We start from the raw sequence: 13,198 nt of genomic DNA, 5'->3' as shown, positions 1-13,198 counted from the left end.
CCCACCTGCCCTCTTGGGGGACTCTGGGCATGGGGCTGAGCCCCAACCCCAGCTGCCCTGTCTTCCCAGCGCACTGCTGTTGGCTGCGACCTCTTCCAAGACTGGCCACGGCTGGCAGTGTGGCGGGCCCGTGTGGAGGCTGCCCTTGGTACTGAGCTCTTCCTGGGGGCCCACAAGCTCATACTCCAGCCTCTGAAGTGAGGCTCGGCGGGACCCCCAGCTGGCCCAGAAGCAGGTGCAGTGGGTGCAGGAGTGGCTCCGCTGAGTGGGTGCAGCCCACTGCACTGCACCCTGCTGTCTGCAATAAACACACTGCATGCTCTTCGCTTGTCTCCAGGCTTACTCTGTCACTGGAAGTGGGGTCAGTCCCATCTCTGAGCCTAGACCTATTAGATCACACAGCATAGAGTGAGTGGCACTCAGTCCTCTACGTGGGGCTCTAGTTACCTTCCTGGGCCACCAGGTGCACAGTCTGGCCACTGCAGCTCCAACCCAGACCAGGAAGTTTCTGGGCTCCTCTGCATGGCACACACTGGAGGATTAATTAGTACAGGAAGGGCATAACCAACATTTTCGGGGCATGGGCCCGATAGCTTACTTGGCTGACCTTACTGTGGGGTGTGACAGGATGTGGTATATTGGGTAGCACGGAGAATTTTGGATTCTCCCGGGTAGGTTCAATTCCTATAATTCTAGAAACAAGAGGGTTTAAACCTCTGTAATTTATTCTATGAAAGTAACTCTTTTGTGAGACATATTTCTTATGTTCGGGGTGGGATGCTGGAGGTTAGGACTGGCATGAAGATATGTCATATGAAAGTACTAGTGTGAGTGGTAGAAAATTTTTTCATAGGAGATATATGAGCTGATCATAATGGAATCAGGGATATGATGTTCAAATTCATAAAAAAAGGCTTGTTAAAATGAGAGTTTGGGTGATGAAATTTGTGGTATAGAGTTCTGGTATATATATGTTAGGCAGTGCTCCTAGGAAGACAATAGTGATTGCGGGATTTATTATTTATTTATTTTTTGCCCTAGGGCAAAGGTGACTTTTATTTCCTGTCTTAGGGAAGGAGGGGGAGGGGAGCTCTCCCAGGCACATCAACCTAAGGAAGGGGTGGTTGAGCCCCCAGCGAGGGGCTGGAAGAGCTGATCATTTGGAAGAAAGGGTTCGTTCTTGTCCACTTCCTGGCCCTCAGCTGCAGGGTGTGCTGGCAGGGGTCACTCCCCTTGGGGCAGCTGCTCCTGCATCAGCGGAGGCACAAGGAGGTACCTACTGGTGTTCACAAAGAGGAGGGGGCAGGTGCCCTGAGTGAGGGAGAGAGGGCTGGGATGACCGGCCCCACGCCAACACCTGCCCAGTATGATCACTTTCATAAGGCCTGGCTGGTGGGACTCCTCCGGGAAGGGCCTGAGGGGTCCCTTGGCAGTGCTCCATGCGATGGCTGGTGCTTTAAATGTCCATCTCAAACTGTGCTTCTTCACCGCCCGCCCTGCTTATCTTCTGGACTATTGCTCAGGTGGCTCTGGCTGGCTTCCGTTGGGGGCATCATCACTGGCAGGGCTGGTGACCCCGGGAATGGTGGGCAGATCCTTTGGGCGTGGTTTGGTCACGGGTAAGTTTCGACACTCCATCAGGAATTTCCAGTGGTAGATGATCCTGGTGCCTCCCGGGGTGGTGCTGAAGACCATGCCGCCGGGGGTCATGCTATATTCCCCGCGCGGGTGGGAGCTGCTTGCCTTCGCCGAGCACCACCTGGCAAGTGGCGGGGATGGCCCAGCTTGGGGTCTGCTGCAGCTGCTGTCCCCAGACATGGTCTCCTGTGCGCTGCACCCACGAACCTCTTGCGGCCTTCAGGGCATTTATTATAATGATATTTATATAGTCTGCTATAAAGAACAGGGCAAATGGCCTGCAGCATATTCAACGTTAAAGCCCGAGACTAATTCTGACTCCCCCTCTGTTAGGTCTAAAGAGGCTCGGTTAGTTTCTGCTAGTGTGGAAATAAATCATATTATGGCCAGAGGTCATGATGGTAGGAGCAGCCCGAGAAATTCTTCTGTTCCAATGAGTATATACAAATTAAATGAAGCACTTATTAATAGGACCTATAGGAGGATAATAGCTAGAGTGACTTCATATGAGATTATTTGGGCCACTGTACGTAGTGCACCAATTAGTGCATATTTCAAATTAGATGCTCATCCTGGTCATAGGATAGAGTAGACAGCTAGGCTTGATGTGGCTAATATAAACAGGAGGCCTAGTTAAGATTAACTAGAGAGTGGGGTATGGGGAGAGGGATTCATATGAGGAGGGCAATAGATAGAGCTAGAGTTGGAACAGTAATGTCTGGGGGGTGTATTTTTATACATTATTGTACATTATAGAACAATATGTTAAAAGTTTTATTGCATCTGCGACTTTTATTGCCGAGTGCCCCCGACTTCCTGGTGGTGGTGTCCCCACTGCTCCCGAACCTCCCAGGTTCCTGTGTCTCTTTCTCCCAATTCCTTTCTAGTCATAGTTCAGGCTCGATTCACCTGTGGATACTCCCAGTCTCTACTTCTAGAATCCTCCAGGGATAATTCTCATTACCTCTTCCTCATTCTGGACCCTGCAAAGCCCCTTTCGTCAGGCTCTGCAATCAAAGTCCGGCCCTGGGAATTCCCAGGCGTAATCCCTTCTCAGACAGGGTGCCTGTGAGGTGGAGCCACGGGACACAGACACACGTGAGAGGGGGAGAGTAGGGTCACGGCTGCCACACCTTTGCCACGGGCCTGTTCCCAGCCTACTCCTGGGCCTCCTTAGAATCCTTGCTGCTGTGAGAATTGCAGGCTTCCTGGCCTTATGACAACACAAAGTGAAACAAGAGGTTCCAGAATGCAGGGTCCTGGGCCCAGATCGGAGAGGGCACAGGGCCAGGGACTCTGGCCAGACATAGGCCCAGGTCTGTGGCTGGCCAGCTGCGGCTGTGGGGCCTGGCATGTGTCTCAGCATGGCCCTGGAGCTCTACATGGACCTGCTGTCAGCACCCTGCCGTGCCGTCTACATCTTCTCCAAGAAGCATGACATCCGGTTCAACTTTCAGTTTGTGGATCTGCTGAAAGGTCAGCTCCCACTGCTGCCTGGCAGGCCTGGTCCTGGGGGGAGGCAGGGCCACACAGATTGGGGCTTTTCTTTTCTTCTTGTTTTTTGATGGAGTCTCGCTCTGTTGCCCAGGCTGGAGTGCAGTGGTGCTATCTTGGCTCACTGCAACCTCCGCTGGGTTCAAGTGCGTCTCCTGCCTCAGCCTCCAGAGTAGTTGGGATTAGAGGTGCCCGCCACCATGCCCAGCTACTTTTTTGTATTTATAACAGGGGTTTCACCATGTTGGCCAGGCTGGTCTCAAACTCCTGACCTCAAGTGATCTGCCCACCTCAGCCTCCAGGGTGCTGGGATTACAGGTGTGAGCCACCGCACCCAGCCTGATAGGGGCGTTTCTGAGGAGCAGAGACAGAGACAAGGGAATCACCCCAGAGGTCCGCAGGGAAGGAAAAGTTGCCACAGGCTTGTAGGCTGCGTCCCTGTCTAGCCTACCTTAGCCACTCCCCACTAATGGCAGTCCCCACGCCAGAGATGAGGACAGGCTTTTCGAGGAGACGGGGGAAGGAACAGCAGCTGGGACTCCCTGGGCTCCCACCAGGCACCCTGGCTTCCTTGTGGGATTCTAGGACCTTGTGAACTCAGCACCTGCCCGCCAGGTTGGCAAAGGGGGCAGAAGTGCACAGTCCGTCTATACCATCCTCCCCAGTGTTCAGAAAGGCTCAGGGCTCCACTGATCCCGAGTGAGGGTCAGAGGGGTGGGCTCCAACTCCATCCCGAGCACAGAGGGACTCCAAAAGCTCAGCCTGCAAAAGCAGAAGCCTCTAGAACACAGAGGAAGAGACAGGGAAGCTGTGGAAATGAACGGGGTGCGAGTGGAGCTCCCAGAAATGTTTCCAACTGGAGGCAGCTGGTCCAGGAAGAGTTTCAGTTCCTGCCCCCACATCAGGTTCCCTGTTCAGATGACCCCGATTGTGTCTGAGAGGCTCCCCTTTGGATATCCAGCTGTGTGCTGAGCCCGGCTTCCTTAAAGAGGGGACAGAGTGAGGACAGTGGAAGTGGGTATGGGACTCAAGCCCTCAAGGCTTCGGGTGATTAGAAGGCTGTGTTTTCAGATCCAGCTTTGGGGATGGGCACTGGAGGCCTCCAGCTTCTGGGCAAAAGGGTCGTCCTGGTCCTGGGACACAGGTAGGAGGCACGGGAGTCACCAAACCTAGGGTGGAGCAGGCTGGGAGCCAGCAGTTCTGACCCCAGTCCGGTTCTGCAACTGCCTTGCCCTGTGACCTGGGGTGAGCCGCCATGTCCCTCCAGGCCTCAGTTCTCTCTTCTTGAGAAAATAGAGATGGAGGCGTTTGTGTCTCTGGGAGTCTCAGTTCTCTCTCCCCTGGAGTCCCACAGCCTCAGACCTTCCCTGACCCTCCCAGGTCACCACCACAGCAAAGGATACATAGACATCAACCCCCTCAAGAAGCTGCCCAGCCTCAAAGATGGGAAATTTATCTTAAGTGAAAGGTAAGTCTTCCCCAGGGCCCTTGCACCATCTGTCTCTGCTCCTCCTGGGAGGCTCAGTGCGAGCATTTGTCTGTTTTGCCATGGAAAATCTCACACATACACTAAAGGAGAGTGAATACTAACTAATGAGGGGCATAAGGAACCCCACAAACCCATCGCCCAGCTCTGACTGTTGCCAACTTTGGGTCCATTTTACATCATTTCTATTCCCCTGCCTCCCAGACACCCCATCATTCCAATCATAAATGTTTAGAAGCCAGCTCACGCCTGTAATTCTAGCACTTTGGGAGGCTGAAGTGAGGGGATGGCCTGAGCTCATGTGTTCAAGACCAGCCTAGCCTAGACAACATGGCAAAACCCAATATCTACAAAAAATACAAAAATTAGCCAGCATGGTGCTCTGCACCTGTAGTCGCAGCTACTTGGGAGGCTGAGGCGGAAAGACTGCTTGAGCCCAGGAGTCAGAGGATGCAGTGAGCAAAGATGGCATCATTGCACTTCAGCCTGGGCAACAGAGTGAGATCCCATCTCAAAAATAAAAATAAATAAGTAAATAAATCAATAAATATTTAGGAACATACTTTTCAGAGATAATAGTTCTTAAAAAAAATAAAGCAACAGGCTGGGTGCGGTGGCTCATGCCTATAATCCCAGCACATTGAGAGGCTGACACGGGAGGATCGCTTGAGGCCAGGGGTTCAGAACTGCAGTGAACTCTGATTGTGCCACTGCACTCCAGCCTGGGCTAGGATAGAGCGTAGCATCACTACGATACCATTAAGATACCTCATAAAATTAACAGTAATTCCTGGATTTCATCTAATATGTGGCTCCTGTTCAAAACTCTCTGATTATCTCCTAAATATTTTCTTGGCAGTTTGTTTGAATCAGGATCCAAAGAAGTTCTGAATCTTGCAGTAGGTTGCTGTCTCTCCTGCCACTTTTTAATCGATAGCTCTCTCCATGCCCTGACCTTTTTACCTTGGCATGGTTGCTGTTGGTCATAATAAAGGAGCCCTTGTCCTGTGGAGGTTCCCACACCAGCCATCAATCAGCAAGGCCTAGGACATCCCCTCCGAAGCATGTCTCCCCTCCGTCCCCTTCCCTCTGTCCCCATAGCCTCCACCATTCCCAGACACCACAACATTCCTGATAGTTGCTGGCACCCCTGTTGTCCATTCTGCCCCCTCGGGCTCACCATCCATCCAGCACCAGAGAGATGGATCCTTTCATGCCCTGGCTTATATAATGCCTAATCTTAAGGATTAAGTCCATAACTGCCCTGCATCTCCAGGGGCTACCCTCTGTGGCCTCCACAGTGTCTCTGGCTGCCTCACCACTCCCCAGTCACCCCCACCCTTCTTCCAGTTGCACCCCCCTACTCTCCTTTCTTCAAATTCATCTTGTTCCCTTTACCCTCGTATTTCAGCATGTGTTTTTCTTTGTTGGTTTTTTGAGACAGAGTCTTGCTCTGTGGCCCAGGCTGGAGTGCAGTGGCACAATCTTGGCTCACTACAACCTCTGCCTCCCAGGTTCAAGTGACTCCCCTGCCTCAGCCTCCCAAGTAGCTGGGATTACAGGTGTGTGCCACCACAACTAGCTAATTTTTGTGTTTTCATTTTAGTAGAGACAGGGTTTCACCATGTTGGCCAGGCTGGTCTCCAACTCCTGGCCTGAGGGATCTGCCCCCCTTGGCCTCCTAGAGACCCGGGATTACATGTATGAGCCATCGTGCCTGCCCTGTTTTTGTTTTTGAAAAAGGATCTTGCTCTTTCACCCAAGCTGGAGTGCAGTGGTGCGATCTTGGCTCACTGCAGCCTCAAATCTTGGGCTCAACTGATCCTTCCGCCTCAGCATCCCAATTCAACACGTGTTGTTCCCCTTGCTGGCCTACTCTTTGTTACACCACCAGCCCCCAACTCCTACTCACCCTGCAGGGCTCCTTCCCAGCCCTTACTGACTGTCAGACAGACAGCTCTGGTGAAGGCCTTTCTCGGGGCCATTTGGGCTCCTCTTTCCTCTGGAAGCCCCAGCAGCTGTGTCCAGGCCACACCTGAGTGTAGTGGCACTCAGGAAGGCAAGGGCAGTGCCCTGACTGGCCCCTTCTGCAGTGTGGCCATCCTTTACTACCTGTGCCGCAAGTACAGCGCACCATTACACTGGTACCCGCCAGACCTGCACACACGTGCCCGTGTGGAGGAGTTCATGGCTTGGCAACACACGGCCTTTCAGCTGCCCATGAAGAAGATAGTCTGGCTCAAGGTGAGCAGGGTCACTTCCGGGGCTTGGGGACAAGGGGACAAGGGCACAAGGGAGTCAGGAAGGCTGGAGGCCAGTTCTGGCCCTGCTGACTGCCGGTGAACTCAAGTAAGTCTCCCTCCCTCTCTGGGCCTCATTTGCTCAGCTCCTTCTCCTGCCTGCCTTACAGAGCTGTCAGGAGTGTGGACTGAAACAATGGGCATGAAAGATTCTTATTAGGGTGAGGGGAAGGGCATACAGGAGGGGCTGATATGACTCACCCAGGACAGCATTCGAGGCATTTCATTCTGAACTAGAGAATCTCAGCATCAAAAGGCCTGTAGAAGGCCAGGTACAGTGGCTCACAACTGTAATCCCAGTACTTTGGGAGGCCGAGGCGGGCGGATCACTTGAGGTCAGGAGTTCAAGACCTACTTGTCCAACATTGTGAAACACCGTCTCTACTAAACATACAAAATTATTAGCTGGGTGTGCTGATGGGCACCTGTAATCCCAGCTACTCAGGAGGCTGAGGCAGGAGAATTGCTTGAACTCAGGAGGTGGAGTTGACAGTGAGCCAAGATTGTGCCACTGTACTCCAGACTGGGCAACAGAGTGAGACTCCATCTCAAAAAACAAAAACAAAAAAGAGTAAAGGCCTATAGAAAATTGGAAGATGACAAATAACCAGTACGTGTGTCTCTACTTCGAATTCTATGCCTGTGACAGGCATCACTAATCAATCACAGGATTTCTGCCTGCTGAGCTCCCCAAATCCTTGTGAACACATGGTTCCCGGCAACTTCCACCAATCAGAACTGCTAAAAGAGGTGAAATTGATTTATATCCTGGGAAGTGTTCAATATCTATCCAGCAGACAAGAGTACAGAGACCTGGCAGGGCAGGTGGCCCTGGAGTGCAGCCTCCTCTTCCCTCCTCTTCCCAATCCTGGCCAGTTGCTGATCCCAAAGATAACAGGGGAGGAAGTTTCGGCTGAGAAGATGGAGCATACAGTGGAAGAGGTGAAGAACAGCCTGCAGCTCTTCGAGGAGAAGTTTCTGCAGGATAAGATGTTCATCACCGGGGACCAAATCTCACTGGCTGACTTGGTGGCCGTGGTGGAGATGATGCAGGTGTGGGGTGGGTTGGAGGAGGGTTAGACCCTGGGCAGATGTAGGACTTCTCTGTGACCAATGGGGCCATCACTTGAGGATAGGCTGGTGAGGCGGGAAAGGCAGGCAGAGCTGCCATGGGGGCTGTGGGAACCAGGTCTGGGGGCCTGGACTCAATCTGGGGGCAACAGGAAGCACAGAATATTATGAATCAGGAAGGATCACAGTTCTCCACACTTGACAAAGATTCTTCGGTGTGGGAGGAGCTGGAGGGTAAGCCTGGGATAGAGAAGAACACTGCATTTCCTGCCCAATCCACCAGCCTCCCAGATACCTCCTCCTCTTGCTGGACTCTCCAGGAAATGTTCACTGGCTTCCTGGGTGTCCTTCTGGCCCTGCCTCTTTCCCAGAGCTCCAGACAGACAGCTATGGAGGACAGCTCTCCTGGCTGGGTCTGAGGGGCATCCACTGTGCATTTGGAGGCACACCTGAATGTGGGGCATTTATGTGGCCTCTACATGTAGGGGAGGGTGACCAGTTCTGCTTCTCAAGACACTGGCCAGGGTCTAAACTGGCCATCCTGCACACCAGCTAGGGCACTGCACACTGACCAAAGAGACTAATTTGCATATCAGCCAGAGATATGCCCGGGAGGAGGCATCTGGGGTCCTGGAGTATTGACCAGAAAATGCAGTGTTCTTTTCCTTATCCCAGAGATCTCTGGCTGATATGAAAATTAGTCTCTTCGGTCTGTTTGCAGGGCAGATCAGCACCAGTAAAAATCATTCTGGCCTGCCCCAAGGGTTCAGCCATATGCTTCGTCCCCACCCCTTATATTTCACCCACACCACCCCTTCTTGGGCTTCCCAAAGATCTTGAGTGCAAACCAAACTACAGGTAGACTGTCTTAGTGAGCCAGCCAAACTGCAGAATAGACTGCCCGCCAAGTCTCCCATCCTAGCCCCTGAGCTTGATCACAGTGAGAGGCTAAACATGGAGGAAAATACCTGAGTTCTCTCCCTCATCCACATATACACACCTGGGATAAGGGGTTTGCCTGGAAGAAGGCAGGATTCATGCGAGGTCGCAGGCTGGAGAAGTGGGAGGTGCCTGGGCCAGGAGCCCTCTTAGCATGGTTCAGAAGGCTTGGAGCAAGAAGACCAGTGACTAAGGACTCTGAGGGATTCTGGATCCTCCATCCCCACCTACATCTATTACATAGTCTGTGACCCCTTGCTCAGGCCTTGGGGGTCAGCAGCCTAATTCTTTGCATAGGTAGATGTTGGGGGCATGGGCCTGAGGCTGTGGGAGAGGACCCAGGTGGGGCTGGTCTCCAGGCTGACCACATCTTCCTCTTTGTCTATCCACAGCCCATGGCAGCCAACTATAATGTCTTCCTCAACAGCTCCAAGCTAGCTGAGTGGCGGATGCGGGTGGAGCTGAATATCGGCTCTGGCCTCTTTAGGGAGGCCCATGACCGCCTAATGCAGTTGGCCGACTGGGACTTTTCAACATTGGATCCAATGGTCAAGGAGAATATTTCTCAGTTGCTGAAGAAGAGCAAGTGACCCTAGGCGCAGCCCATCGTGCAGGGCCTGGCTAGCTTATCAATCTGAGCCACTTTCCTTAAAGGAAATGCTAAAAAAAAAAAAAAAAAAAAGCTTTTCTTTGCCTAATAAAGAACTGGAACAACCATCACAGCTGCTGAGCAGCAGACAGTTGGCATATGCATAGGGTCTGACGTGGGAGTGCGTGGTGGTTACAGATCCTTCCAGTTTCCAAAAAGAATTTTAAAAGTAAAGGGTTAAATATGGTTACATTGTGAGTAATAATAGTTGGTGACTTCAATACCCCACTTTCAGTAATAGAAAAACTACATAAGACCATCAAGGAAATAGGGGACTTGAAAAGCACAATTAAGCAATCGCACACACTAGACATGAACAGAATGTTCCACCCGAGAGGAGCAGAATAAGCATTCTTCTAAAGAGCACATGGAATATTCTCCAGTATAGAGCACATATTTGGTCCTAAGTCTCAAAGTTAAGATGATTGAAATCACACAAAGTATGTTCTCTGGACACAGTGGAATAAAGTTAAAAATCAAGAACAGAAGGAAAACTAGAAAATTCACAAGCACGTAGAAATTAAACAGCACACTCTTAAACAACCAATGGGTCAAAGACGAAATCATAAGGGAAATTAAAAAGTATCTTGAACGAATAAAAATGAAAACACAACATGCCCAAATTTATAGGATGCAGCAGAAGCAGTGCTAAGAGCAAAATTTATAGCTGTAAACACGTAAGTTAAAGAAGAATGATCTTGAATCAATAACCTAACTTTACACCTTAAGGAACTAGAAAAATAAGAGCAAACTAAACCCAACACCAGTAGAAAACAGGAAGTAATAAAGATTAGAATGGAGATAAATGAAATAGAAAATAGAAAAGCAATAAAATCAATAAAACCCAAAATTGGATCTTTGCAAAGATCAACGAAATTGGCAAACCGATACTTAGAATAGCCAAGTGAAAAAAATAAGGGTCAAATTATTCGCCAAGAAAGAAAGTGGAGGCTGGGTGCAATGGCTCACACCTGTAATCCCAGCACTTTGGAAAGCAGAGGTAGAAGGATCACTTGAGGCCAGGAGATTGAGACCAGCCTGGGTAACACAATGAGACTTTTTTCTAAAAAATATATTTTTTAAAAAAATTAGCTGGGTGTGGTGGTACACGCCTGTAGTCTTAGCGAACTGGGTGGCTGAGGTGGGAGGATCACTCGAGTCCAAGAGTTCAAGGTTACACTGAGCTGTGATTGCACCACTGCACTCCAGCCTGGGCAACATAGAAAAACCTTATCTCAAAAAACAAACAAAAACAAAAATGAAAAAATGAAATGGAAGCCGAAAGAAAGAAAATGGAGACATCACATTGGTCATAGAGAAATACAAAAGTTTAGAAAGAAATACTATGAATAATTATATGTGAACACTTTAGACAACCTAGGTGAAATGGGAAAATTTTACAAACACACAATCTGCCAAAACTGACTTAAGAAGAAAGATACAATTTTAATAGACTGGTAACAAATAAAGAGATTAAAATATTAATCATTTTTTAAAATTCCACAAAGAAAAGCCCAGGACCAGATGGCTTCACTGGTGAATTCAACCAAAAGCTTGAAGAACTAACATAAAGCCTTCACAAACTCTTCCAAAAAATAGAACAGGAAGAAATATTTTCAACTCATACTATGAGGCCAGAATTACTCTGATACCAAAGACAGAAAAAGATATTACAAGAAAATAAAGTTACAAAGCAATATCCTTATAAATATAGATGTTAAAATCCTCAGCAAGGCCGGGCGCGGTGGCTCACGCTTGTAATCCCAGCACTTTGGGAGACCGAGGCGGGCGGATCACGAGGTCAGGAGATCGAGACCACGGTGAAACCCCGTCTCTACTAAAAATACAAAAAAAATTAGCCAGGCGTGGTGGCGGGCGCCTGTAGTCCCAGCTACTCGGAGAGGTTGAGGCAGGAGAATGGCGTGAACCCAGGAGGCAGAGCTTGCAGTGAGCCGAGATTGCGCCACTGCACTCCAGCCTGGGCGACAGAGCAAGACTCCGTCTCAAAAAAAAAAAAAAAAATCCTCAGCAAAATATTAGCAAAGCAAATCCAGCAGCATATTAAAAGGATCATACACCTTGACCAGATAGGATTTATCCCAGGAGTACAACTGCGGTTCAACATACAAAAATCAATCAATGTAGCATACCATGTTAATAGAAAGTCACATGATCATCCTAATGCAGGGAAGGCATTTGACAAAATCTAACATCCTTTTACAATAAAATTACTCGGCAGATGAAGACAAGAAAGGAACTTCCTCAACTTGACAAAAAGCATCTATGAGAAACCTATAACTAACACCATACTTCATTCATTGTGAAAGATCGAGCGTTTGCCCCCTAAGATCAGGAACAGGACAAGAATGGTTCATTCACACTACTTCTACTTATTAGGACAATTAGGCTGTGTGACCCTGGGCAGTTACCTAACCTCTCTGAGCCTCACATCCCTCCTCTGCATCATGGGGATAGTGAAAATGCCCCAGAAAATGGCTGAAGAGTGTTCAGGGCATGTCTTCTGCCCCTGCCATGTTTCCCCAGTGTGGCTATCTTGCTGTATATGAGCTGCATGTACACAAAGCACCTGACCACTGGTACCTCCAGGACTTGCAGGCTCGTGCCCGTGGGGATGAGTACCTGTCATGGCAGCACATGGCCCTGCAGAGTAGCTGCTGCTGGGCCATATGGCAGAAGGCGAGCCATGGAGGGCAGGAACACCTCCCGGGATGCCCAAGGGATGGTGCTTTCACTTTACAAAATCCTGTTTAGACCTGAGACCAAATCCTGGAATGCCAGAGACTGCCTAATTCACCCAACTTGTTTCATAGGAGGGCAACCAAGGACCAGAGCCAAGGAAGGACTCCCCTAATGTGCCTTAATTCCACAGCTACCACCTGCACACTTACACTCACACACTCGACACACAGCCATGCACACTCACACACACATCCACCCACGTCCACACACAGTCACACGATTTATCACATTCACACATATACACCCACACACAATCATAACATTTACACACAGTCATACAGTTAACTCATATACACACATATACACCCACATAATCACACAATTCACTCATATTCAACAAAGTCACACAACTCACTCACATTGACACACATACACACCAACCCCACACACAATTCACATACATACACACACATATACACACACATACACAACCACAGCATTCACTGACTGTTTAATACAAAGTCATCACACAGTTCACTCACACACACGCACACATACACCTCACACACAGAGGCACACAATTCACACCAACAAAATCACACAGTTCACTCATTCACACACACACCCACATACACAAATTCACACTGCTCAGTCACATTTACACACCATTCAAATTCACACACATATACACCTATGTACACACAGTTCACTTACATCACACACATATACACCCACAGATAAACACAATCACACAATTCACTCACATTCACACAGTTCACCGGCATGCGCACACATACACATGCACCACACACAGGCAATTCAGTCACACGGCCAAAAGCCAGTCCTCACCTTGCTACGGTTCCCTTCCCAGTTGTCGCCTCAGCCTTTGGCCCTCAGCGTCCCCTTCCCATGCCTGGACTG

At 49.6% G+C, this 13,198-nt stretch overlaps 1 protein-coding gene and 1 pseudogene across 3 annotated transcripts; one reads left to right on the top strand and one right to left on the bottom strand.

The window, feature by feature from the left end:
• Nucleotides 1–1,456: 1,456 nt before the first annotated feature.
• Nucleotides 1,457–1,818, bottom strand: LOC116459173 (eukaryotic translation initiation factor 4E-binding protein 1-like; annotated as a pseudogene).
• A 1,087-nt stretch (nt 1,819–2,905) lies between these two features.
• LOC116459172 (glutathione S-transferase theta-4) lies at nt 2,906–9,648 on the top strand. 3 transcript variants are annotated; one of them, XM_032139477.1, is made up of 5 exons: nt 2,906–3,114; nt 4,513–4,600; nt 6,712–6,862; nt 7,795–7,971; nt 9,321–9,648. In XM_032139477.1, the coding sequence occupies exons 1-5, from the start codon at nt 2,991–2,993 to the stop codon at nt 9,516–9,518; spliced, it is 738 nt and encodes a 245-aa protein (XP_031995368.1). In that variant the 5' UTR covers nt 2,906–2,990; the 3' UTR covers nt 9,519–9,648. The 3 variants fall into 3 exon arrangements, with proteins under 3 accessions (XP_031995368.1, XP_058287743.1, XP_058287742.1); XM_058431760.1 differs by lacking the exon at nt 6,712–6,862 and having other exon boundaries at nt 2,922–3,114; nt 7,716–7,971; nt 9,321–9,599; XM_058431759.1 differs by lacking the exon at nt 6,712–6,862 and having other exon boundaries at nt 2,922–3,114; nt 7,713–7,971; nt 9,321–9,599.
• Nucleotides 9,649–13,198: the final 3,550 nt, after the last annotated feature.

Source organism: Hylobates moloch, unplaced genomic scaffold (genome assembly GCF_009828535.3).
Source record: "Hylobates moloch isolate HMO894 unplaced genomic scaffold, HMol_V3 SCAFFOLD_19, whole genome shotgun sequence".
NCBI lineage: Eukaryota > Metazoa > Chordata > Mammalia > Primates > Hylobatidae > Hylobates > Hylobates moloch.
Note: the sequence above shows the minus strand (reverse complement) of the source record. Positions and strands in the feature narration are given on the sequence as shown.